Source organism: Onychostoma macrolepis, chromosome 11 (genome assembly GCF_012432095.1).
Source record: "Onychostoma macrolepis isolate SWU-2019 chromosome 11, ASM1243209v1, whole genome shotgun sequence".
Classification (NCBI taxonomy): Eukaryota; Metazoa; Chordata; class Actinopteri; order Cypriniformes; family Cyprinidae; genus Onychostoma; species Onychostoma macrolepis.
In genome coordinates, this window is record NC_081165.1 from 29,203,170 (window position 1) to 29,229,305 (window position 26,136).

Consider the following 26,136-nt stretch of genomic DNA (forward strand, 5'->3'; position numbering starts at 1 on the left):
ATCATCTGAAGCTGAGTCGCCGCACATGATGATGAATGTGTGTCTCTGTGGAGCGTTTCCAGCCGCTTGTTGAGTTCAGTCTGATTTGGGGCACAGGGGTCCATGGCGGTATTAGAGAAGTGTATCTAATAAAGTGTCCGCTGAGCACATACACACAAGACAGACCTAATCTCTGAGGAAACAAGAGCTAATGAGAGACAGAGACAGACAGAGGGAAGAGACAGCCATGCAAATATTTCGCCCAGCAATTCATTATTTTTTCTCTTGAACCTCTCTCACAGAATAATGATCCCAAACACACAGCAGTCACCGGCGGCCTCTTCCGAGCAGAAATTGGATTTCGGATGAACGATCAGACGGTTTACATTTCATCAAAATTCCCACGGTTTAAATTCAGGAGACGAGAGCAGCTGTCGTTCACTTCACCTGCGCAAACACTCACACATTCACTCTTTCATCTTAACGCAGCTGGTGAGTTTACCGCGTGTAACGGCTCAAACTCTGGAATGAGTTTATTTTTGCTTTCTGCGTTTCTCAGTTTCTCTTTTCGGTTGCTCCCTCGTGCCAAATCTAAACGTGTCTCCATCTGGCTGTTGAACAGAAGCTCACGCAAACCGAATCTGTCTGCGCAGTTTTACATGAAACAAAATAATCAATGCATATTTCATGGTGAAAAAGCTCATTAGGATAATGAGATTTTCTCTGTGGAGAGGTTGCACATCGACAGGAAAAGAAAACATTTACAAAAGCTGTGTTTCAGATCTAATCGGAGTGTGTGGGTTATTGTAAGTCATTCTGGGTGCTTTACTACGGTACAGACGCTGCGTTTGTCACTGTTACAGCCAAATGGTGCAGAGTAATTTCTCAAAGCTGAAGCTCTGTCATGCTGACTAACACATCACTGTGATGCTGGAGAAACTCTCTGAACATCACCGAAATGAAGAAAGGGAAATCAGATCTCGCTGTTGAAAGATGCCAGAATAACTGAGAGCAGTCAGCGTTTATCCAGGTGATGGGAAAACAGATTAACCGCAGTTTATGGAGTTTTCCAGTTTTTTAATCTGACCTTGAGATCTGACTGTCATTTTGCAAGCAACGAAACGGCTGAAGTCATGTGGTCAGAGTCAGATTACAGCATTTATCCGCTGCTCCTCGTTCAGTGCACGGTCAATGCCACACATAAGCGTAACGGAGAGAAATCTGACCGACACACAACACACCTGCGCCTCACTGAACACGTCTGCAGGTCAAACTCTCATGGGACTCATTTTAGTCTGAAAGCCTGTAAACTCAAATTATTCTAACTGACTAAACATAACAGTGTAATCCACGTAGTTTAGCACCTTCATTGATGGAGTGTCTTCAGTTCTGATATTCTTCATGATGGTTTTTATACAGTGCATTTATACTAATATTGAACGTGATGTTGTATTGAAGCGAACTGAAGCTGAGACACTTTTGAGGGAGTTACTAAGAGTTTAGTGTTTTATATTACTACCTTTAATAAATACATGGAAAATGCATCTTGTTGTGTGTTTTTGTTCATGTTTTGTTTGAAGATCTGATGACTTTCAGTGTTTAAATGCAATATAGACAATTAAAAAAAAAAAAAAAAACTTTTCAGGCTGGTAAAGGTCTGATTAAGAGAAAGTATGTTAGTGTAAATGCTATTCACTGGTGAATTTTAAATACACATAATTTTATTTATTTATTTACACTTAATGCAATGTATGAATTTCATTTCAAATGTTTACATTTTTTTAACTGTTTACACACATTTTCAAAACTTTACCTCTTTTTGTTTTCTAAAACTTTACACACAAATCCAAGAATTGCACACAAAATGCAAAATGCCTCACATTTCTTGCAAAATGAAGCACTGCATTCAAAACATCACAAACACATCTCAAAAGCAAACACCTTTGCCATAATATTAATTCCTGTTATATTTGTGTCTGTTAAAGAGAGTGTGTTGTGTTGTGTGTTGTGTTTTGCAAAAACTGAGTCAAAGTCTGAGAATCAGTGTATGGTTTTGCAGATTTGGTGTGTGCTTCTGCTGTTTGAGTGACAGCTTTCAGAAATTGTGTGACAAGGAAAGATTTTGTATGCAAGCAGTTGAAAAAAACTGTAAAAACTGGTGTGTCTAATTGTATTTGGGTCTGTTGTGTATTTATGTTTTATTTCTATCCACTTATTCATTTAGATACAGTCATTTGTGTAAGACAGTTAACAAAAAGTGTGAATTATGTGAATCAATGTATAGGCCTAGAAAGGCAGAAATCAAAAATATAAATTAAAAGTTTACATAATATTGATTTTTGTAGGCATTATGTCTAATTATAGAAAAACATAGACATCACTTTCACTAGTGGGAAAAGACGATGAATCATTTCTGATGTGTCCATTTATTTGAAGCTTTTACATGCTAATATTGATTCATGTTTAACAAGATAGTGGAATAGCAGATATAAAATTTAATGCTATACTATAATGGTAATTTTATCATTGCTTAGATCGGTATGTGATTATTACCAATGCACAAGGTCATGTTTGTTAATTGAAATGCATCATCAGAGAACAGAAAAAGTCCAAATAAAGTATGTGACCTCAGATGAGAGAACGAGGTTGTCAGACTGGGTGGAATATGGAGTTACATAATACAATCTGTATATGATGCTTCAAATTACATTCCAAAGGTGATTTATTCCATTTTTGTTGATATACTATACATGTCAAAAACAGTTCATATCCCGCCGAATCATTGTCGTTTAGGATTTAATGTGTAATTCATCAGCTCAATCAAAGACAGATGGACAGCATTAACATGCAACTAATCATTTGCTTTGTTGTTTGTTTTCTCGCACAGCACCGCTAACTGACAAGCCTCCCAAGATCCTCTACCCGTCTGAAAATAAGATGAGCGTCATGGAGATGCAGCTGGGTGAGAACAGCATTTATTATGGACCGATATTACGTAACTGTCTGAGGGATCTTACAGTAATGCATTGTGCTGTGTGAGTGTGTGTGTGTGTGTGTCTGTGTGTGTGTGTGTGTGTGTGTGTATGCGTGTTTTTCTGACAAATGAGGACATCAATTTGTATAATGACAAGGGTATGACAGGTATTATGAGGAGAAGGAGAAGGTGACTTTTCAGGACATTACCCCATGTCCCCACTTTTCAAAACGCTTATAAATCACACAGAATGGAGTGTATTGAAAATCTGAAATAGCACAAAGTCTCCTGTAAGGGGTAGGTTTAGGTGTAGGGTTGGTGTAGGGCAATAGCACATACAGTAAGTACAGTATAAAAACCATTATGCCTATGGAATGTCCCCACTTTTCACAAAAACGAACATGTGTGTGTGTGTGTGTGTGTGTGTGTGTGTGTGTGTGCGTGTGCGTGTGCGTTTGCTCGTGTGTGCGTGTGTGTGTGTGTGTGTGTGTGTGTGTGTGTGAGAGTAATAAATTAATCATTTATTAAGATAATAAATGGTATTCGCTTCAATTCTGATTCTGGCAAAATATCAGTGCTGGTACTACTAGATCTTAGTGCTGCGTTTGACACTGTTGATCATAACATACTTCTAGAGAGACTGGAAAACTGGGTCGGGCTTTCTGGGATGGTACTCGAATGGTTCAGGTCATACTTAGAAGGGAGAGGTTATTATGTGAGTATAGGAGAGCATAAGTCTAAGTGGACGTCCATGACATGCGGAGTCCCACAAGGCTCAATTTTTTCACCACTCTTCTTATGCCTGTATATGCTCCCACTAAGTCAAATAATGAGAAAGAACCAAATCGCCTATCACAGCTATGCTGATGATACCCAGATTTACTTAGCCTTATCTCCAAATGACTACAGCCCCATTGACTCCCTCTGCCAATGCATTGATGAAATTAACAGCTGGATGTGCCAGAACTTTCTTCTCAAGGTGAATGCATACCTTGACTCTAGGGGTCAAACAACTAAAAACCAAGTCAAGAATCTTGGGGTGATTCTGGAGACAGACCTTAGTTTTAGTAGTCATGTCAAAGCAGTAACTAAATCAGCATACTATCATCTCAAAAACATTGCAAGAATTAGATGTTTTGTTTCCAGTCAAGACTTGGAGAAACTTGTTCATGCCTTTATCACCAGCAGGATGGACTATTGTAATGGTCTCCTTCCAAAGAAGACCATTAGACAGCTGCAGCTCATCCAGAACGCTGCTGCCAGGATTCTGACTAGAACCAGAAAATCTGAGCACATCACACCAGTCGTCAGGTCCTTACACTGGCTTCCAGTTACATTTAGGATTGATTTTAAAGTACTTTTACTCATTTATAAATCACTCAATGGCCTAGGACCTAAATACATTGGAGATATGCTCACTGAATATAAACCTAACAGACCACTCAGATCATTAGGATCGACTCAGTCAGTCAGTTAGAAATACCAAGGGTTCACACAAAACAAGGGGAGTCCGCTTTTAGCTATTATGCCTCCCGCAGTTGGATCCAGCTTCCAGAAGAGATCAGATGTGCTAAAACATTAGTCACATTTAAATCCAGACTCAAAACTCATCTGTTTAGCTGTGCATTTGTTAAATAAGCACTGTGCTACGTCCGAGCTGATTGCACTATGTATAATCATTTTCTATTCTTAACTGTTTTAAATTCTTTTTAAATCAATTTTTATATAATTTTGTTTTTATTGTAGTGATTTTGTTTTTTTAATTCCTTGTTTTTATTGTTGTGATTATTATTGTTATTTAATGACTATTTCATGTCCTTTTATGTAAAGTACTTTGAATTACTACTGTGTATGAAATGTGCTATATAAATAAACTTGCCTTGCCTTGTGTGTGTGTGTGCACATGTGTGTGCGCGCGCGCGTGTGTGTGTGTGTGTGTGTGTGTGTGTGTGTGCCTGGCTTACAGTGCTGCGCTGAAATGATTGTGCTGTGTTTGATCACCTGTGTAATGTGTCAGAATCACACCTTTGTAAAACAATAGAGCTTTTATGTGCCACATTTCATGGTCGTTTATGGCTAAATGAGTGTCAGAGATGCCGACTCGAATGAGTGAACATGAATGATGCTCTTCACAAAGACTAACTGGCTCAGATCGCTGCAGACTCATGGAAATAACCCACTAACCACAATTGCTGAAAGACTAGACTAGAAATGCAATGCAAATCAGCTATTATGGTGTGATGCTTTGAGAAGCTGGGGCTCATGGGATTCTCTGATTCTCTGGATGATGTTCTCTGTGGAGTCACAGTCGAGTGTAGTGCTTTCCTAATACACATACACATATTACACATGGTTGCAAAGCAGCTTTATAGAAATTCACAATGTTAGTGTTTATAATATCTTAATATTGCTATGTCTTATAGCAGGCAGCTATCAGAATAGAGCTATGCAATAATATAGTTTACATTTTGCCACAATATAAACAATGAAGTAGTCGAGATCTGCTATATAGTTTATTTCACTTTATCTGAGTGTGATGTATGTATGCAGGTAAAGTTGGACACACAGTAGTTGTATAATTTGTTATTAAATTGTTCATTAATTTGAGTTATTAATGTGTTATGTGGTAATATGGGAAATTATGAAGTTTTGATCAATGTATAGTAATTCGGTGTAGTTACTAATTACTAGCCTACTTACTATTTAGTGATGTGTATCACTGCGGTGGTTAAATGATGCATATAAACGACAGGGTTAAAATGTCGATCACATCACTCAAACCTAAGCAGATTAACTGAGGAGTTCATCAAAAGTCGTGGCATAATATTTATGCACAACACATTCTACATAGTACATAAAATCTCTAGTGTGAAAGCCAAAAGCAACTTGGTAAGGAACGAAAAACTCCATGATGTTTGGATAACAGAGAAAAAAAAACTGGAGGGCAAATATAATGTCAGTAATTAAGCAGATGTGTTACTACATTAATTGAACTGTAAGTTGTGAATCTTTGAACTCCATCCAGGATTGAATAATAGAGTGCGGGTGGATGTCGTGGAGTTTGTGCTTTTAATACTGAAGATCTTTGAGATGCAGATGTTGAAATCACATGTTGTTGGTCACATGACACGGAATCTTGACATATCCGTAAGATGCAGAACTGAGTCTTTCTGAAAATTAAGATGTCAGTTTAAGGATGTTTTTTTGGATGAATTATTCAGGTTAGTAGCTGCTGAAGTTTCAGAGAGATCGGTTTCATTGGTGAAAGATCTGTTTCAACCAAACAGTGTGTGTGTGTGAGTGTATCATTTTTCTGTGGTTTTCATCTGCAGATCAGACATTGTTTGCATTGTTGTTTTGAACTGTTCTTCCAAAGTAATGAATGACGAGCTCAGATGTATGTGGTGGATGGGTTTGTGCTATTTCAGGATGTGATTTGTGGCTTCTGCATTGTAAAAGGCAGTTGATCAGAGTAACACCTATGAGAAAGAAACAATATATATATATATATATATATATATATATATATATTAGGGGTGTCAATGTTAACGCGTTAACGCATGCGATTAATCAAAAAATTTTAACACTGCTGGTGTTGGTCCATTGTTTTTTTTGAAAAGCAAAGTCACTGCACCCGTTTACAAAGAAATTTTGGAGCATTTTATGCTTCATTCTGCTGACCAGCTTTTTAAAGATACTGATTTCATTTTCCAGCAGGATTTGGCACCTGCCCACACTGCCAAAAGCACCAAAAGTTGATTAAATGACCATGGTGTTGGTGTGCTTGACTGGCCAGCAAACTCACCAGACCTGAACCCTATAGAGAATCTATGGGGTATTCTCAAGAGGAAAATGAGAAACAAGAGACCAAAAAATGCAGATGAGCTGAAGGCCACTGTCAAAGAAACCTGGGCTTCCATACCACCTCAGCAGTGCCACAAACTGATCACCTCCATGCCACGCCGAACTGAGGCAGTAATTAAAGCAAAAGGAGCCCCTACCAAGTATTGAGTACATATACAGTAAATGAACATACTTTCCAGAAGGCCAACAATTCACTAAAAATGTTTTTTTTATTGGTCTTATGAAGTATTCTAATTTGTTGAGATTGGTGGGTTTTTGTTAAATGTGGGCCAAAATCATTGCAATTAAAAGAACCAAAGACTTAAACTACTTCAGTCTGTGTGCATTGAATTTATTTAATACATGAGTTTCACAATTTGAGTTGAATTACTGAAATAAATGAACTTTTCTATGACATTCTAATTCATTGAAATGCACCTGTATATATATTCATTGAGGAAAATAAGTATTTGAAAACCCTGCTATTTTGCAAGTTCTACCACTTAGAAATCATGGAGGGGTCTGAAATTGTCATCGTAGGTGCATGTCCACTGTGAGAGACATAATCTAAAAAAAACAATCCAGAAATCACAATGTATGATTTTTTAACTATTTATTTGTATGATACAGCTGCAAATAAGTATTTGAACACCTGTCTATCAGCTTGAATTCTGACCCTCAAAGACCTGTTAGTCTGCCTTTAAAATGTCCACCTCCACTCCATTTATTATCCTAAATTTGATGCACCTGTTTGAGGTCGTTAGCTGCATAAAGACACCTGTCCACCCCATACAATCAGTAAGAATCCAACTACTAACATGGCCAAAACCAAAGAGCTGTCCAAAGACACTAGAGACAAAATTGTACACCTCCACAAGGCTGGAAAGGGCTACGGGGAAATTGCCAAGCAGCTTGGTGAAAAAAGGTCCACTGTTGGAGCAATCATTAGAAAATGGAAGAAGCTAAACATGACTGTAAATCTCCCTTGGACTGGGGCTCCATGCAAGATCTCACCTCGTGGGGTCTCAATGATCCTAAGAAAGGTGAGAAATCAGCCCAGAACTACACGGGAGGAGCTGGTCAATGACCTGAAAAGAGCCGGGACCACCGTTTCCAAGGTTACTGTTGGTAATACACTAAGACGTCATGGTTTGAAATCATGCATGGCACGGAAGGTTCCCCTGCTTAAACCAGCACATGTCCAGGCCCGACTTAAGTTTGCCAATGACCATTTGGATGATCCAGAGGAGTCATGGGAGAAAGTCATGTGGTCAGATGAGACCAAAATAGAACTTTTTGGTCATAATTCCACTAAATTATGCTCTGTAGCTCAAATAGTAGAGCATGGCGCTAGCAACGCCAAGATCATGGGTTCGATTCCCAGGGAAAGCAAGAGCTGATAAAATGTAAAAAAAACTGTAACTTGAATGCAATGTAAGTCGCTTTGGATAAAAGCGTCTGCTAAATGCATAAATGTAAATGTAAATGTAAACGTGTTTGGAAGAAGAAGAATGATGAGTACCATCCCAAGAACACCATCCCTACTGTGAAGCATGGGGGTGCTAGCATCATGCTTTGGGGGTGTTTTTCTGCACATGGGACAGGGCGACTGCACTGTATTAAGGAGAGGATGACCGGGGCCATGTATTGCGAGATTTTGGGGAACAACCTCCTTCCCTCAGTTAGAGCATTGAAGATGGGTCGAGGCTGGGTCTTCCAACATGACAATGACCCGAAGCACACAGCCAGGATAACCAAGGAGTGGCTCTGTAAGAAGCATATCAAGGTTCTGGCGTGGCCTAGCCAGTCTCCAGACCTAAACCCAATAGAGAATCTTTGGAGGAGCTCAAACTCCGTGTTTCTCAGCGACAGGCCAGAAACCTGACTGATCTAGAGAAGATCTGTGTGGAGGAGGCCAAAATCCCTCCTGCAGTGTGTGCAAACCTGGTGAAAAACTACAGGAAACGTTTCACCTCTGTAATTGCAAACAAAGGCTACTGTACCAAATATTAACATTGATTTTCTCAGGTGTTCAAATACTTATTTGCAGCTGTATCATACAAATAAATAGTTAAAAAATCATACATTGTGATTTCTGGATTTTTTTTAGATTATGTCTCTCACAGTGGACATGCACCTACGATGACAATTTCAGACCCCTCCATGATTTCTAAGTGGTAGAACTTGCAAAATAGCAGGGTGTTCAAATACTTATTTTCCTCACTGTATACTGTATATATATATCTGTGTGTGTGTGTGTGTGAACTGATGTTTTCTGGCCTGATAGTCATGAATAATCTTCATATACACAATGTTTTAATAATAATGTGAAATGAACCTGCAGTGTATGTGTCATCTTCCCATCATTTAAAGTACAGTATTTCCCACAGAAATTAGCAAAACCAGGTTTGTCTGAGGTAGGACAGGAGCAGTAAATTCAGATGTGTCTTTTTCCTTTTCTCTCGGACTATATTTATTCCAATATTCCCACACCTTCATTAGATGCCAAGCACCATCTGTTAGTTTGATTGTTGTTCTTCTGCTGTTGAAGTCTATGGCTGCCCAGAAACACTTGGACGACAGTTGTGAAATTTGCCAGATTGATTGGGAAGAGCGACAAAAACATTCCTGGTGACAGTTTTCAATTTCACCTGTTTCTGTTCAAGACTCTTGAACCGACTGGTGTAGAAACATCAGCAGCATGACCTGAGACCTCCTGAGCGCCACCTGCTGGTCATTTAATGCTAGATTTTATGCTTATAATTCTCAAAAAATGTCTGTAAGTAATGAAACTGGTCAAGTTAAGTGGATAAGTGTCCTCCAGTTCATGTTTTGAAGGTGCCTGATAAGTTTGGTAACAAAATGTTTCAAAATGCTGGTGACTTTTGATTCATTTGGCCTGTTGTCGCAAGCCATATTAGGTCATTTATCACTGGCAGTTTTACCCATTTTGTTATTGGCCATATTGGCTGTCTGGCATTGTGAGTTTCGTGAGCTGCTCACACGAACACGGCTAAACAAAGTGAGGCTTTTACAGCTGTTTGCACACTGTTTTCTTGTGTGTGGTTATATATGTGAGATCTCTTTCTTTCCCTGTTATAATAAACCTCAAACAGCTCCAGTGGTTCCTTTCTGTAACCCAGGACTCCTGACATGCAGTTTCAGCTATGAGATCTGACATCAGGGCACGAGAGATGGCCATCGAGCACTGCGTGACTCACTTTCTAAATGGCAGCACCACCAGCCTTTCATTTCCATCTGAATGCACCACTTGAGGATCCAAAACAATGGGCAAGCACGACTGTCAGAGACTCGACGAGAACGCTTTTGGCAAGTGGGTCACCAGAGGATTGGATGGACTAGTTTTGCATTTTACAGATGAAGTTCTGCTTCAGATCGCTCAGGCCGTATGAACTGGAATGCTTTTAAAGCACGATGTGATAAGAGGTTACAGTGTTAAAACCCAGAAGAACATTAATAGAACATTTGCCTTTTGAAACTGACACTGGTCTGTTCTTCTGGGCATTTGCAAATCAGCATGTAGATATTACAATTCTGTATGCAAATAAATGCAAGAAAGAAGATTTCGAGCACTAATATTTCTGGGAAATCTGATTTACTTGTATTTTGAGTTTTTTTGTTCAGGGGTCTTTGAATGCACGGGGATGTGCATTAAATGCAAAATTATCAGTGTTTTTAATCGATAAAGAATTTTATTGTAAAATATATGAAAAAGAAAATATTTGTCAAACTTTGGCAATCTGAATTAATATTTCATCATAAATGTCAGCATGATTTACAGTGAATGTATGATTTAAAAGTGAATATTGCAACTCTCTTTTCTGCATTGTATGTCAGCCAGCTTTCATGTTCTAGTACACAGAACCGGTTCAAGACTAATAATTATGTAATAGTGCAAAAGCTGCAGGTTTGCTCGTGTCGATGCTCTGACAAACCGTGCCATTTTCCGTCCCTCTGCAGTCGACCGCTGCCGCTTTGGTAAATGTCACGGCCGTGGGGCTGTACGGAAGATCGATATTACATCATTTCTCTCAATTAGAGAATGCTTATCGTTAGTCTAAGGAAGTCTTATCTGTATTCAGCCCAGCCTTCTTGAGTAACCGGGCAGGAGTTCCACGCTAAATAAATGGCCAGCAAGATTCCCTCAGATAATACAATTCTACATCATACTGAATCGATGATACTGGTCAGACTGTCCAGACACCAGAAACCTTTAATAGCTGGAGATTTATTTGCATGCAGATGTTATTTGTGCTTTGGTTTTACGTTTGGGGACTGTACATAGACTGTACATGCATTGAAACTGCTAAACCTTTTAATACCTTTCATTCTGAAAGTAAATATGAATTAGGTTACTGTCGATCCCTGAATTATCACTATTCTATGCTGTCCTGTCTGTTAAAGTTGAGGATTCGAGCTCTTAAATGTGGTTAACTCGTCTTCATCTCTTTGAAATGGATTCGGCACTGAACGTGAGCGCGACGTCTCCAAATCGCTTTTATTTCTCTTTTTGTGTGCTGTTGCGTGCAGGATCCTGTGAGCCTGTTAGTATTGATTGGGAATGACGATAGCTTTCCGTGAAAATGGATGAGCTGTTGATTTGTACTTTTCATTTTTCAGAAATCCTATAGCGTAATGGTCACTGCAGGAATCAGAATCAAATCATCTTCCTCTTGAGCCGCTCCAGTCCACACCAGTCAATTCAAATTCACTTATCGAGTAGAGAGTTCTCATGCTGATCTCTAGAGCTGTTTTCCCTGGGAACAAAGCATCTCTCTGCCATATTGAACAGAAGATGAACATGTTTTGATGAGTTAAGTGTGTGTAAACTACTGTTGGGGTATCACAGTTCATTTTAGAGGTTTAATAACTACTTGGAGATTGTAATATTTGTAGAAACGTCAAAATCCACAGACCAAGCGCAGCTCGTTTTTACATCTGACATCGATCATATCACAATAGCAGACCAGCATTACAGAAAGTTTCCTCATTTAAATAAAAACACAGTGCTTTCAAAACAACAGCAAAGAAACGAGTGTGAAGTGTGTAGCAGAACTACTAGTCCATCCATCCATCCAGAAGTACTGTTTACAGAAGTACGTTTTTGTTTGAAAACGCATGTTTTTCTCTTCGTTTTGGCCTTGTGTTCACACTGAGATGGTGTTTTTTGTCAAGGAAAACAAAATAAAAGCTTTTTGAAAACACTCTCCAGAGTGGATAAATTTGAAAACACTTGAAAACAGAGGCTTTTGAAAACAATGACTATGCTATTCACTTTCACACTGTTGCTACGGATGTGTTATTTTGTACACTCTTCATATCACAGTCCTGCAAAGATGACAGAAAATTTACTTGCGATTGCTGTTTGCTGCGAAACATGAGGGCAGTTGCATTTTAGATTAGACATACAGTCGTGAGTGAGGGACGCGTCAGTGAATGCTGAGAGATTTTTCTAAATAAAATGAACACGCATGATGTCTGTTCAGTGTGTGTCTTGGTGGTCTTTTTTGATGCTTTACGCATGCACAGTAAAGCAAATTTAACGTTTTCTGACGTTTCAGTGTGCATGAGAAACTTTTGGAAAACATTTGAAAATGCTAGTGTGGATGGAGAGCTTTTTAAAATGAAAATGACGTTTTCAAATGTATCTGGATTAATATGCAGGCAAGGCAAGGCAAGTTATTTATATAGCACATTTCTTACACAGTGGTAATTCAAAGTGATTTACATAAAAGGAAGTAAAACAGTCATTAAAAATGATAATCACAACAATAAAAACAAGGAATTAAAAAAAATAATAATAATAATCACAACAATAAAAACAAGGAATTTAAAAACAAACATTCTGAAGCTTTCTCAAGTGAAAAAACCTTCCAAAACACTTCACCCCCTACTTACTTTGACCATCATGAACCAAACAAATGGAACTCAGAGGTCCTACTTTCAACTGATTAACCAACAAATTTGTCTTTCTTTGCCCACATTCTCTTTACCATCACAGCACTTACTTTACCCTTCTGTATAAACTTGATGATATAAAAAATTATTTAAAATGAATTTAAAACAGTTAAGAATAGAAAATGATTATACATAAAATACAGTGCAGTCAGTTCGGACGTAGCACAGTGCTCATTCAACAAATGCACAGCTAAACAGATGAGTTTTGAGTCTGGATTTAAATGTGGCTAATGTTTCAGCACATCTGATCTCTTCTGGAAGCTGGATCCAACTGCGGGAGGCATAATAGCTAAAAGCAGATTCCCCTTGTTTTGTGTGAACCCTTGGTATTTCTAACTGACTGACTGAGTCGATCCTAATGATCTGAGTGGTCTGTTAGGTTTATATTCAGTGAGAATATCTGCAATGTATTTAGGTCTTAGGTCATTGAGTGATTTGTAAACGAGTAAAAGAACTTTAAAATCAATCCTAAATGTAACTGGAAGCCAGCGTAAGGTCCTGACGACTGGTGTGATGTGCTCAGATTTTCTGGTTCTAGTCAGAATCCTGGCAGCAGCGTTCTGGATGAGCTGCAGCTGTCTAATGGTCTTCTTTGGAAGGAGACCATTACAATAGTCCATCCTGGTGGTGATAAAGGCATGAACAAGTTTCTCCAAGTCTTGACTGGAAACAAAACATCTAATTCTTGCAATGTTTTTGAGATGATAGTATGCTGATTTAGTTACTGATTTGACATGACTACTAAAACTAAGGTCTGTCTCCAGAATCACCCCAAGATTTTTGACTTGATTTTTAGTTGTTTGACCCCTAGAGTCAAGGTATGCATTCACCTTGAGAACTTCATCTTTGTTTCCAAATGCAATGACTTCAGTTTTCTCCTTGTTTAACTGAAGAAATTCTGACACATGGATGAATGAGTGAACGAATGAGGCATTTATATAGCGCTTTAATGTGTATTGCAATACACCCAAAGCGCTTTACAATCATGTGGGGGGTCTCTCCTCAACCACCACCAGTGTGCAGCATCCACTTGGATGATGCGACGGCAGCCACAGGACAACGGCGCCAGTGCGCTCACCACACACCAGCTACAGGTGGAGAGGAGAGAGTGTCATAGAGCCAATCAAGTGGATGGGGATTATTGGGAAGCCATTATAGACAAGGGCCAGTGGAGGGAATTTGGCCAGGACACCGGGGTTACACCCCTACTCTTTACGATGAGTGTCATGGGATTTTTAATGACCACAGAGAGTCAGGACCTCGGTTTAACATCTCATCCGCAAGACGGTGCTTTTTTACAGTATAGTGTCCCCGTCACTATACTGGGGCGTTAGGACCCACACAGACTGCAGGGTGAGCACCCCCTGCTGGCCTCACTAACACCTCTTCCAACAGCAACCTAGTTTTCCCAGGAGGTCTCCCATCCAGGTACTGACCAGGCTCAGCCCTGCTTAGCTTCCATGGGCAACCGGTCTTGGGCTGCAGGGTGATATGGCTGTGGCCATATCATCAAATTAACATCCAACTGTTAATTTCATCAATGCATTGGCAGAGGGAGTCATTTGGAGATAAGGCTAGGTAAATCTGGGTATCATCAGCATAGCTGTGATAGACAATTTGGTTCTGTCTCATTATTTGACTTAGTCAAATACTTCGCATATACAGGCTAAACAAGAGCGGTGCAAGAATTGAGCCTTGTGGGATTCCGCATGTCATGGATGTCCACTTAGACTTATGCTCTCTTATAATAACATCTCCCTTCTAAGTATGACCTGAACCATTTGAGCACCATCCCAGAAAGCCCGACCCAGTTTGAGAAGTATGTTATGATCGACAGTGTCAACGCAGCACTAAGATCTAGTACTACCAGCACTGATATTTTGCCAGAATCAGAATTAAAGCGAATATAATTTATTATCTTAATGAGTACTGTCTCTGTGCTGTGATGTGCTCGGAAACCAGATTGAAAACTGTCCAGGTATCCCTTTGAGTTTAAGTAGTTGTTCAGCTGATTAAAAACTACCTTTTCAATAATCTTACCTATGAAAGGAAGATTTGATATTGGTCTGTAGTTGCTCAACATGGTGTTATCAAGATTGCACTTTTTCAGAAGGGGCTTAACAACTGCAGTTTTCAGGGAGTTTGGAAAAGTGCCAGAAATAAGTGAGGCGTTCACCACTTCTAAGAGATCTGCTTCTAAACAGTTAAGCGCACTTTTGAAACAAGATGTGTGAAGTGTGTCAAGATAGCAGGTTGACGATTTAAGGAGCTGTACTGTTTCTATCAATTGCATCAAAAACAGACATAGTTACTTCTTTTTGAAATTGTGGTCGAATCTGTGTGACCTCTGCATAACTAGAGGATGTGCCAATCGCCTTTCTGATATTATTGATCTTCTCAGAAAAGAAGTAAGCAAACTCATTGCATTTGCTATCAGAGAGCATTTCACTGGGAATCTGATTTGGGGGGTTTGTCAGTCTCTCAACAGTAGCAAAAAGAGTGCGAGAGTTGTTTAAGTTACTGTTTATAAGGTTTGAGAAGAAGTTCTGTCTAGCTGTGGCTAGTTCCACATTGAAAGCATGAAGGCTGTCTTTATAGATGCTATAGTGAATTTCGAGTTTCGTCTTCTGCCACATCAGCTCAGCTGTTCTGCATTGTCTTTTCATACTCTGAACTGCTGTTGATTTTCTCCAAGGTGCATTTTGTCTGCCATTCTTCTTGCAGACTTTCACGGGAGCAATATCATCAATAACATTCTTAACTTTTGAGTTAAATGAATCCAGGAGAAGATCAACAGAGTCTGTAGAAATGCTTGCTGTTAAAGATATAGCCTCCATAAATAGCGCACTAGTGTTCTCATTAATGCATCTCTTTCTGACAGAGACAGATCTAAATTCAGTGGTAACAGAGATCAATATATCAAAGAAAATACAGAAGTGATCAGATAGTGCTACACCCTTAATAACAATAGATGAAATCTTTAGACTTCTACTGATGAGTAAATCTAGAGTGTGTCCACGATTGTGTGTGGGTCCACGCACATGCTGAATCAGGTCAAAAGTGTTTAAAACAGTTATAATTTATTTTGTGGTTTTGATTTCTGCATTATCTATATGAATATTAAAATCCCATGCAATAGCAAAACAGTCAAACTTTGAGGAAATCATTGATAACAGTTCTGTGAACTCTTCAACAAAGGCTAGAGAGTATTTTGGAGGCCTGTAAATAATGATAAACAGAATACGTGGAGCACCTTTCAGCACAATACCTAGATATTCAAAAGACAAGTACTGACCAAATATCACTTGCTTGTATTGATAAACATCTTTAAATAGAGCAGCTACACCTCCACCTCTCCTAACAGTCCTGCAGACACTTGTAAAATTTATGTTAGGAGGGGCTGTTTCATTGAGGACTGCTGCACTGCAGCTGTCTTCTAGCCATGTTTCATTTAGCCTTAGATTACCAAATGAAACTCTTTGATGGCATGAAACCCACTCAAACTGAGGCAAATCCAGTGACTGTTCGCAGTCTGAGAACATAAACATGACTTGCTCTTGAGTTGTAGACTTGTAAACGACTCACTTTGTGTGTCTCTCAGGGTTTAGAGCTGAACCAGCATGCACTGCAAAAAAATGATTTTCTTCCTTAGTGTTTTTGTCTAAAAATTCTTGAATCATGATGCATTTACTTGACAAGTAAAACGACTTAAGATATTTTGTCTTGTTTTCTGACAATATTATCCAAATATTGTTAGTTTTTGCTTAAAACAAGCAAAAATATCTGCCAATGGAGTATGAAAAATAATCTTAATTCAAAGCCTAAGCAAGATTATTTTTCTTACCCCTTTGGCAGATATTTTTGATGGTTTTAAGCAAAAACTAACAAAATTTGGATACTTTTTTCAGAAAACAAGACATAATATCTTAAGTCATTCTACTTGTCAAGTAAACACATCTTAATTCCAGAATTTGTAGATATTTATACTAGAAAACAAGAATTTTTTGCAGTGTGTGTGATTTGTGAAAGTGGAGCTCTAACTCTCTCTCTCTGTCAGAAATGTCTATGCTGTGTATGTTCATGATGCTGAACTCCTTACCTGAGCTGGATCCCTGTGGCAGTCAGTGAAATGAGCGGATATTGGCAGTGTAAGAGAGATCCTCGCGATCCTGCTCTGTGACTGCAGTGATGGCAGACGAACGGAGCAGGAAGCTCTCATCACTCAATGCTTCCTCACTTCCTGTGTGTGTCTGCATGGCTCCAGCTCACTGATCATGAATGGAGGTCGACGGCTTGGCTTAAGCCTCTCTGGCCACTGAGAGACTCAATTACACTTGTGTGTCCTCGCTCACACCTCTCCTCATCTCTCTCTGCCTGCCGTTTCTTTCTGAGCTGTTTCACTGCTCTCAGTCTGCACTGAACACAGAACACATGCTGTCTCTTCAGGGACGGTGACGGTTCATCTTTCCAAACGCGGGACGCTGGTGAGATGACAGAGATGTGAACCGGGTTGACAGAATTTCAGACGGACACATTGAGTTGAGTTAACATCACATTCGTTTAATGAGATTTTAGGCGGGAGAGTGAGACGCTGACAGATAAATAGATCAGCACTGACACATAATAACACCAAATACTGTAGGGAAAGGAGCATGTGCAGAATTCTGAATTACAGGTGTGAAAGGCTAATGTGAGGCACTTTTCACAGGTGTGTAGTCCTCCAAATCACTCCTGACATCACACTCACTGTAGACGTATTATTTACAGAACTGTCCACGAGACAGATGACTCTCGTGATTTATTTCTTTTAATGAATCATTCAAAAGACTCGCTAAGTGTGTCCCAGTTCTCTTACTTATACACTGTTCTGTGCCTTATTCTAGTATAAATAGTGAGACTGTGTTCCTATACAATATGTATGTATGTGTAATAATAATAATTAATTCCTTGCATTTTATATAGCGCTTTTCTAGGCACTCGAAGCGCTTTACATTGTGAGGGGGTTGGGGCGGGGGGGGGTTCTCCTCATCCACCACCAGTGTGCAGCATCCACCTGAATGATGCAACGGCAGCCATAGTGCGGCAGAACGCCCACCACACACCGGCTTATTGGTGGAGAGGAGACAGAGTGATGAAGCCAATCAGCAGATATGGGGATTGTTAGGAGGCCATGATGGTCAGAGGCCAATGGGCGAATTTGGCCAGAATGCCGAGGTCACACCTCTACGTTGTGTGTTTGCGTGTGTGTGTGTGTGTGTGTATATATATATATATATATATATATATATATATATATATATATATACATACACAGTGGGGGAAAAAATATTTGATCCCCTGCTGATTTTGTACATTTGCCCACTGATAAGAAATGATCAGTCTATAATTTTAATGGTAGGTTTATTTGAACAGTGAGAGACAGAATAACAACAACAAAAATCCAGAAAAACGCATTTCAAAAAAGTTATAAATTGATTTGCATTTTATTGAGTGAAATAAGTATTTGATCCCCTATCAATCAGCAAGATTTCTGGCTCCCATGTGTCTTTTATACAGGTAAAGAGCTGAGATTAGGAGCACTCTCTTAAAGGGAGTCTCAGCTTGTTACCTGTATAAAAGACACCTGACCACAGAAGCAATCAGAGGAGAACTGGGTGAAAGTGTTGTGGTCAGATGAGACCAAAATCCAGCTCTTTGGCATCAACTCAACTCGTCGTGTTTGGAGGAGGAATGCTGCCTATGACCCCAAGAACACCATCCCCACCATCAAACATGGAGGTGGAAACATTATGCTTTGGTGGTGTTTTTCTGCTAAGGGTTCAGGACAACTGCACCGCATCAAAGGGACGAAGGACGGGGTCGTGTACTGTCAGGGCCAGGGCATTGAAAATGGGTCGTGGATGGGTATTGCAGCATGACAATGATCCAAAACACACGGCCAAGGCAACAAAGGAGTGGCTCAAGAAGAAGCACATTAAGGTCCTGGAGTGGCCTAGCTAGTCTTCAGACCTTAATTCCATGGAAAATCTGTGGAGGGAGCTGAAGGTTCGAGTTGTCAAACGTCAGCCTCGAAACCTTAATGACTTGGAGAAGATCTGCAAAGAGAAGTGGGACAGAATCCCTCCTGAGATGTGTGCAAACCTGGTGGCCAACTACAAGAAACGTCTGAGCTCTGTGATTGCCAACAGGGGTTTTGCCACCAAGTACTAAGTCATATTTTGCGAAGGGATCAAATATTTATTTGACTCATTAAAATGCAAATCAATTTATAACTTTTTTTAAAATACCTTTTTCTGGATTATTCTGTTGTTATTCTGTCTCTCACTGTTCAAATAAACCTACCATTAAAATTATAGACTGATCATTTCAAACGTACAAAATCAGCAGGGGATCAAATATTTTTTTTTCCCCCACTGTATATATAATATAATATAATGTATATTTATTTATTTATATGTAGATGACATGTTGAAGTGGTTTTATACAGTTCCATAAAAATGTATATTTTGTGACATGGGTGATAAATCTTTGCTCATATTGTCCACGTCTACCCAGGGTTGACAGATTACAGAATCAGGGTGTTTTTCTAGTTGTATCCGGCATCAGTTGTTGCAGTTTTAAAAGGTTTGTGCCAGATAAATATCACTCTGTTTTTGTTGATTACGATTTTAGCATGTCACCCAAACAACATTTGGTAATACTTTACAATACAGGTGCACAAATATGCATTAAATAATGCTTAACTAATGCACAGATAATCATGAGTTAATGTATAACTCATGATGAACTAAACCATTTATTAATTATTACTGCATCAGAAACTAATGAACTTTGATATGATTCAAAGATTAGGTAATCAATAAATTGTTATTAGTTAAATGTGTCATAATTTATTAATTACCTAATAACTTATTTTATTAACTAATGAAGTAAATTGATATGTTAATTACCACATTGGGTCGAAGCCATGCCTTTAAACTTCCAATTGTCTGCTTTAATTAATCATTAGCTTTAATTAATACTTTGACACATTTAACTAATAACAATTTATTGATTACTTAATCTATGAATCATATAGAATGTTAATTTGTTGCTAATGCAGTAATTGTTAATAAATGGTTTAGTTCTTCATGAGTTATACATTAACTCATGATTATCTGTGCATTTGTTAAGCATGAATTAATGCATATTAGTGTCACCGTATTGTAAAGTGTTACCCAACATTTGATTGAACCTTACAATTGGGTCTCATATCTTAAACAATAACCAATCATTTGTTTTTGTGAAATATTTGAAAGGTTTATATGCTGTACTAGAATACTATTATTATACAACAAAACTTGCTGAGAGCCATAGAGATTTTCTGCAGTGCTTATATAAGATAAAGAGTGCAGAATCTGGTGCGTCTGCCGGAGCATCACAGGTGGGTTAGTCACGAAAGGTTTTGTGTCTGTAGCTGTGGTTCTCCTCACATTCTGCTGATCTGAAGGATGTTTTTGTGTGACTATCATGAATTGACTGGCCTCTGATGCGCGGTCGTTCGAAACAGGAACTTCTCAGAATCTGTGTTCAGACTTGGGCTGTGTTTTGATTCCATTCAACTTTCCTCACAGTTGACTTGTTTCTTGTTCTCTTATTTCTTCTGTAAAGGCGTGTGATTGATCAGCAGATGTCCGTAAGTCTTGTTCCCACTGGTTCTCTGGGTTTGGAGCGGTTTATATCCAGCTTATTTCTTTTGAGGGGTTTATTTATTATTATTACTATTTTATATGGAGCTTTACCTGTCCTAGTTTTCTGATTCCTCCAAGTGATTATCTGTTTTCTTTTTAAGAAAGATCCCTAATCCCTCTGACATCACGGCCAATCGTATCCCTTGATGCGCCAGTCTCTCTCTTTGCGTTTTGTTTCTCATTTCCTCCGGCAGTTCCTCCAATCTCTCGTCTTCTCAGACCTTTCATGGCTGTCTGAACATTTCTCCTCATCTCTCTCAAGATCTGCTGAATTGTGCTGTTTGCTAGAGGCTGGCGCTGCACAGTGATGGTGGCGTGTGGGGCTCCTGACATTTATGAAGAACAAATTACCGTTATTTGCTGCTACAGCTGGCTGTACTAGTGGAGGTGGATGCTTTCAGATATTTTAAAAATCCATAAAATGTTTAAATGTCTGCCTAATATTAGCTGTGGCCACTTAAAGCAGTGCATTGCCATGGTCCTTCTGCACAAAATCAACACAAAACTCCTTAAATTTGCTTCTACAATATTTTCTTCAACATCTTCTACAGTTTTTATAAAATGTTGGCTCAGTGCATAGCACCATTTGTGCAGTGTTTGTGCCTGATACACTTCAGCATCCTCGCGGCAGAAGACAAACGGATTGGAGAACGGATGGATGGAAGTGATCTAAGGGCTGCAGAGCTGTTAAATGATACTGAGAATGTATCTTCCTCATTCTTTGATGTCAGCGCTAGGATGATGTGCAGATTGCACACTATAGATTTATAAATAGGCATTGTGAAAACACATGATCAGGATCACATGAGATGCGGTGTGTAAAACACATGCAGACGGTCAGGTGTGTCACTTGTGGACTGACTCTGAAAGAGAGTGACGTGTCATTGAGATTTAACAACAATTCTTTTCTTGTTCTATGTTACGAGTCCTTTGATTTGTGCAACTGGTGCGGTCGCAAACGAGGGGGAACACAATTGAGAATGGACCGAGGGGGCCCTTCTCAGATATATATATATATATATATATATACAGTATATACAGATATATATACACGCACCAAAAAATATTCTAAACTAGAAAACTTGAGAAATTTCACCACATATTTATGTCCCAGTCATTACTAATTTTTGCCTAGTGCTTAGGAAAATTAATGCTTTAAAGCCCAATTGAATGACCAGTCTGTAGTCGAAGCGCAAACAGGGCGATGTGTGAGCACTTCCTACAGACAGAGAATGAAATGCTTTGGAGAACGTCTCCATCCGCTCTATTGAGTGACCCTTGTGCATTTTTATCCTCTGTGTATTTTATACACAGTATGTGTTCATCACATTTGGTTATTGAAGCTGTTATTGTCGTGCTCAAGTTAATTTTTTTTAAATTCACGATCACACCTGCTTTCTGTGAAACTTTTATGATCAGTCCACTAGTCTTTGATTCTGTATGTGACTTGTTTTGGGGTCCTGCGGGTCGCCTCGCTCCATCAACAAGCTCTTATTGCTGAAGCGACTCGGAGTGTCTGATTGCCCCGGAGTTGAACATAATTTCATCATGGATTTTGCCTCATGGCCAAGGTGCTTTATGTGCTGCCATCGTGCACTGATACAGAAGACGGAGCAGATGAGGTGACAGCAGCATAAAAAAGGAAAAGCAAATGGCATTATCTTAGCCGGAAACAGGGCCTTCAAGGACAGAGCCATTGTTACTGTGAGCTGCAGCAACTGGCGGAGATTTCTCCGAGCTAAATTACAGTGCGAAGCCACAAATGGACAGCAATAATTGTAGGCTTTGTGTTGCTAAATAGAGGCTCAGAGAGCATGTGTGACCCAAACCCTCCCTTAACAAGCAGATTCTGTCTCGTTTAGTGACAATGGCTCAGGAAACAGATTATCCTCCTAAACGAGTCCACATCCTCCTTTATTCCTGTCCACACACACATATACTCACACACGTGCCATCTGCAGTGATTTAAGATTCCTTTGCATCAATGGGGTTTCTCAGCTCTACATCATATTCACTGCTGTGTTTAAACGAGTGTGTGTAATTGCAGGTCCATTTGCTGTGAAAACAAAAGGCTTAATTGATCTCTGTACACCCGCAATCTGTGATACAGAGTGACATGCATTTGGATGAAAACACAAAACCAACAAGCTGGAATGTGACATCTGGTTGTGGAGAATTGAGTCTGTAATCAGAATTATGTGAATTAAGCATATAGATTCATGAAAGCCTGGTAAATATGTTGAACGTAAAACATTCATCAAATTCTCAGTGTCGACTAATTGCGGTTCATTCTTGTAAAAATGCACAAGTACTTTCAGGTCAAGTCATCTTGTGTCTTATACTTTGCATTAAAAAGGAGTCTCATCATTGTGTTGCATCGTTCGCGTTTTGTTGTCGTATTCCTCTTTGAATAAAAGCACCTGCTGAATGAATAAATGTGGTTTCACACATGTCCTTTCGCTTCAGGTGCCTCGTGAGCAATGAGGTCAGCTCATTCAGCATCATTGGCAGGTTTCGTCTGATCTCTATTTCTGCAGGAAAGACCCGGATCTCACAAGAATCGCGTTATTCTTATACGCATCCGACTCGGTGCATCTGTGAGAGAGATTTTTGGCAGTGTGAATCATTTCAATTTTTTGTTAATTTCTGAAAATAAAAGCACAAATGAAATGTTTATTGCCACCCACAGACTGTTGCCTATAGGTCTCTTCCATGTTTTTATAAGATTTGCTGTCAGTTGAGAGGATGAACGTTCATTATACTTGCTCATGAATATTTATTATGCTGTCTTAATTGCATGATGTATTTACGGATGTGGTTGAGCTGCTGGCCAGCGTCATGTCGGCAGGACTGTGAGAAACGGCACATTTCTGGCAGTTCCTGAAGTTTTAAGCATTCGCTGGGTTTCTCGCAGCAGCGTTTGGCTCTGGGCCCCAGGGCTGGAGCTGTCGTTGCTCTTCAGAGTTCTGCTGTAAGTGGATTTCTGCTGTTTTGGGAGAGAGCGCAGTGTTGACCTACTTCCTCCTGCTTCTTTTATCTCTAACTCCACTTCCGAAAGCAAAATTCTGTGCGCAGCTCATTAGCGCTGTTAGAAGTTTAAAATTAAACAGTTTTTCAGAGCTGCAGCTGTGGACCGGTGCAGCTGATGGACCAGCGGCACAAAGCACAGAACACAAGAACCGTTTCAATCCATCACAACAGAGGCTCTAAAGTGTATATTCTGCTATAGAGTAAACATGTTAATAGGACATTATGGACTGATTGTTTCCATGACATTGATACAAATATTTAATGTGTATATGTGCCAAATAAAGCTGGCTGCGCTGCTTTGCGGCCAGGTGAGGCAACAGTGCTTTATTACAGAAGCACCGTGAACAAGGTCTTATTTAATGATGCTTTGTAAGATCAAGGCTGCTCTTCATGCACCTTTGTCAACCATCAGTTACTCTGGCATGCCACGGCCACCTCTCTAATAAGAGGAAAATATGACCTTCTGTGACATCAGCTGAAGCAAAACGCTGGAAAACTTTTTGTCTTCAGTCTCTTTGCTCTTGTTTGATGGCGTGTCACTGTGCCTTGCATTCATAGGGACCTATCATATACAATATTATGTATTTCCTGTATTAATTTTGCTGAAAATCATAAAGGATGTCTAGAATGAATACAACTCTAACAGTTTAATAATTTACTAAACTCTTAACAATAATAGGGCCCTATATGAAATGTGTTTTATTATTATTATTATTATTTTATTATTATTATTCTGTCAGAAATTCAGTTTTGTCTGTTTTAATTTTTCTGTATTCTGTGTTTTATGATTTTAATACAAAATTATTACCAAAATGGTGGTAATCAAATAAATTAATACAATTTTAACAATTTAATTAATGTTTTAAAATGTAATCAAAAGAAAATTGAACAATTCCACAAAGTGCTAAACAACTGTTTTATTATTATTGTTATTATTACTTTGAGAATTATATTTTGTTATACAATTAGTAGTATACTAAATTGTATTTCAAGTTATACAACTTTTATTTTGGCATTTTTTGGTAAAGACCATTGAGTTTCTGATGATAGTTACATTAGCCCTACATTTATTGCTGTAATTGAATATGTCAGCTTCACCTCAAGAATAATGTTAGCATTAAAGGTCTTTGAAATTTTCGTCCGAAATGTTTTCTCGTTAAAAAAATATATGCGACCTCACGTCGTGTCAATCACTTTCACACTCTGCCTCCGAAACTTTCGTCTGTCATAAAAAAATTCAGATCAGGTGCAATTTGCAAAATAACTGTAACACACTTTGGATGAAAGCATCGGTCAAATGACGTATTAAGATGAAAAACACCACAGGACTGGATTGTGATACAGTCCAAGTGTGCAGAAGTCGGGCTGGTTTTAGACAGGTTAATTGAGCATCGCTGTGCGCTGAGTCGTTCTGTCGTACCGTATGTTCAAACACATGCTCTCATCAAACTGCACAGAACAGCCATATTGGACCTTGCATTGTTTTTCTCTGAACAAGCTGTACTCATTAGTATTCCTCAGAAGACCCCTCAGTTCTCCTGCTGTTCGTCTCCCACACACGTGTCTCTACAGTGAGAAGCAGCTCGTCTGTGTGCAGAGATCACTGCACTCATTACCATTCTCTGCTTTATGATCACGATCCATCAATGCATATTTGTGATCCTGGAGCACAAAAGCAGTCATAAGTAGCACAGGTATATTTGTAGCAATAGTCAATATTGTATGGGTCAAAATTATCCATTTTCCTTTTATGCCAAAAATCATTAAGATATTAAGTAAAGATCATGTTCCATGAAGATATTTTGTAAATTTCCTACCGTACATATATCAAAATGTAATTTTTGATTAGTAATATGCATTCCTAAGAACTTCATTTGGACAACTTTAAAGGAGATTTTCTCAGTATTTTGATTTTTTTTGCACCCTCAGATTCCAGATTTTCAAATAAACCCTTTGACCCTTATGACTGGTTTTGTGGTCCAGGGTCACATTTACTCTCCTCGTGCTAATCACTGGAGAAAAACCATTCTGAATGCAAACGTTCATCATGTGGCTGTCTGTCACTGGTGAAATAAGCAAATTGTTTTCTCTGTAATGTAATGTCTTGGGTTGCCAGTTCAGCGACTAATGACTAGTTCATCTGTTTGTGACAACTTCCCTCACTCATTCTTTGTTTTTCTCTCCGTTGGTAATTTTTGCCCACAGCGCTAGCATGTAAATTGTTTTTAGCTGCTGCATCTGCGTATATCGCTCACCTCATTTGCAACATGTAATTATAATAAACGACAGCTCTGTGTTCGTCATTGTCTCATTTACTGATTATACAAAGATATTTTTTCAACTGCAATCAAATGACTGAACAATCAGTGATTTGATTAAATCTCCTTCTGTCTTTTCTCAGATAGCACTGTTAGGATAGTGTTAGCTTTAGCAAAAACATGTTTATGTTCAGATGTTTTTGGCAGATGCTGTCCTCCAGAGTGCTTTGCAATCCATTCAAGTTTTCTTGCAGGTTTTCTGAAAATCTAACGGATGCCACCATTTTCAACAGAATGGCTAGCGTTCAGGACAGAGGCTTCATCGCTGGATTGCAGGGTTATT

General features: G+C 39.0%; 1 protein-coding gene across 2 annotated transcripts in view; it reads left to right on the forward strand.

Annotated features, from left to right (window-relative positions):
- il1rapl1b (interleukin 1 receptor accessory protein-like 1b) overlaps positions 1 to 26,136 on the forward strand; it is a 214,946-nt gene that overhangs the window by 139,035 nt on the left and 49,775 nt on the right. For both annotated transcript variants that reach the window (XM_058792186.1, XM_058792187.1), the window contains exon 6: positions 2,867 to 2,941. In XM_058792186.1, the coding sequence (XP_058648169.1) occupies positions 2,867 to 2,941 (75 nt within the window). The remainder of the gene's footprint in view (positions 1 to 2,866; positions 2,942 to 26,136) is intronic.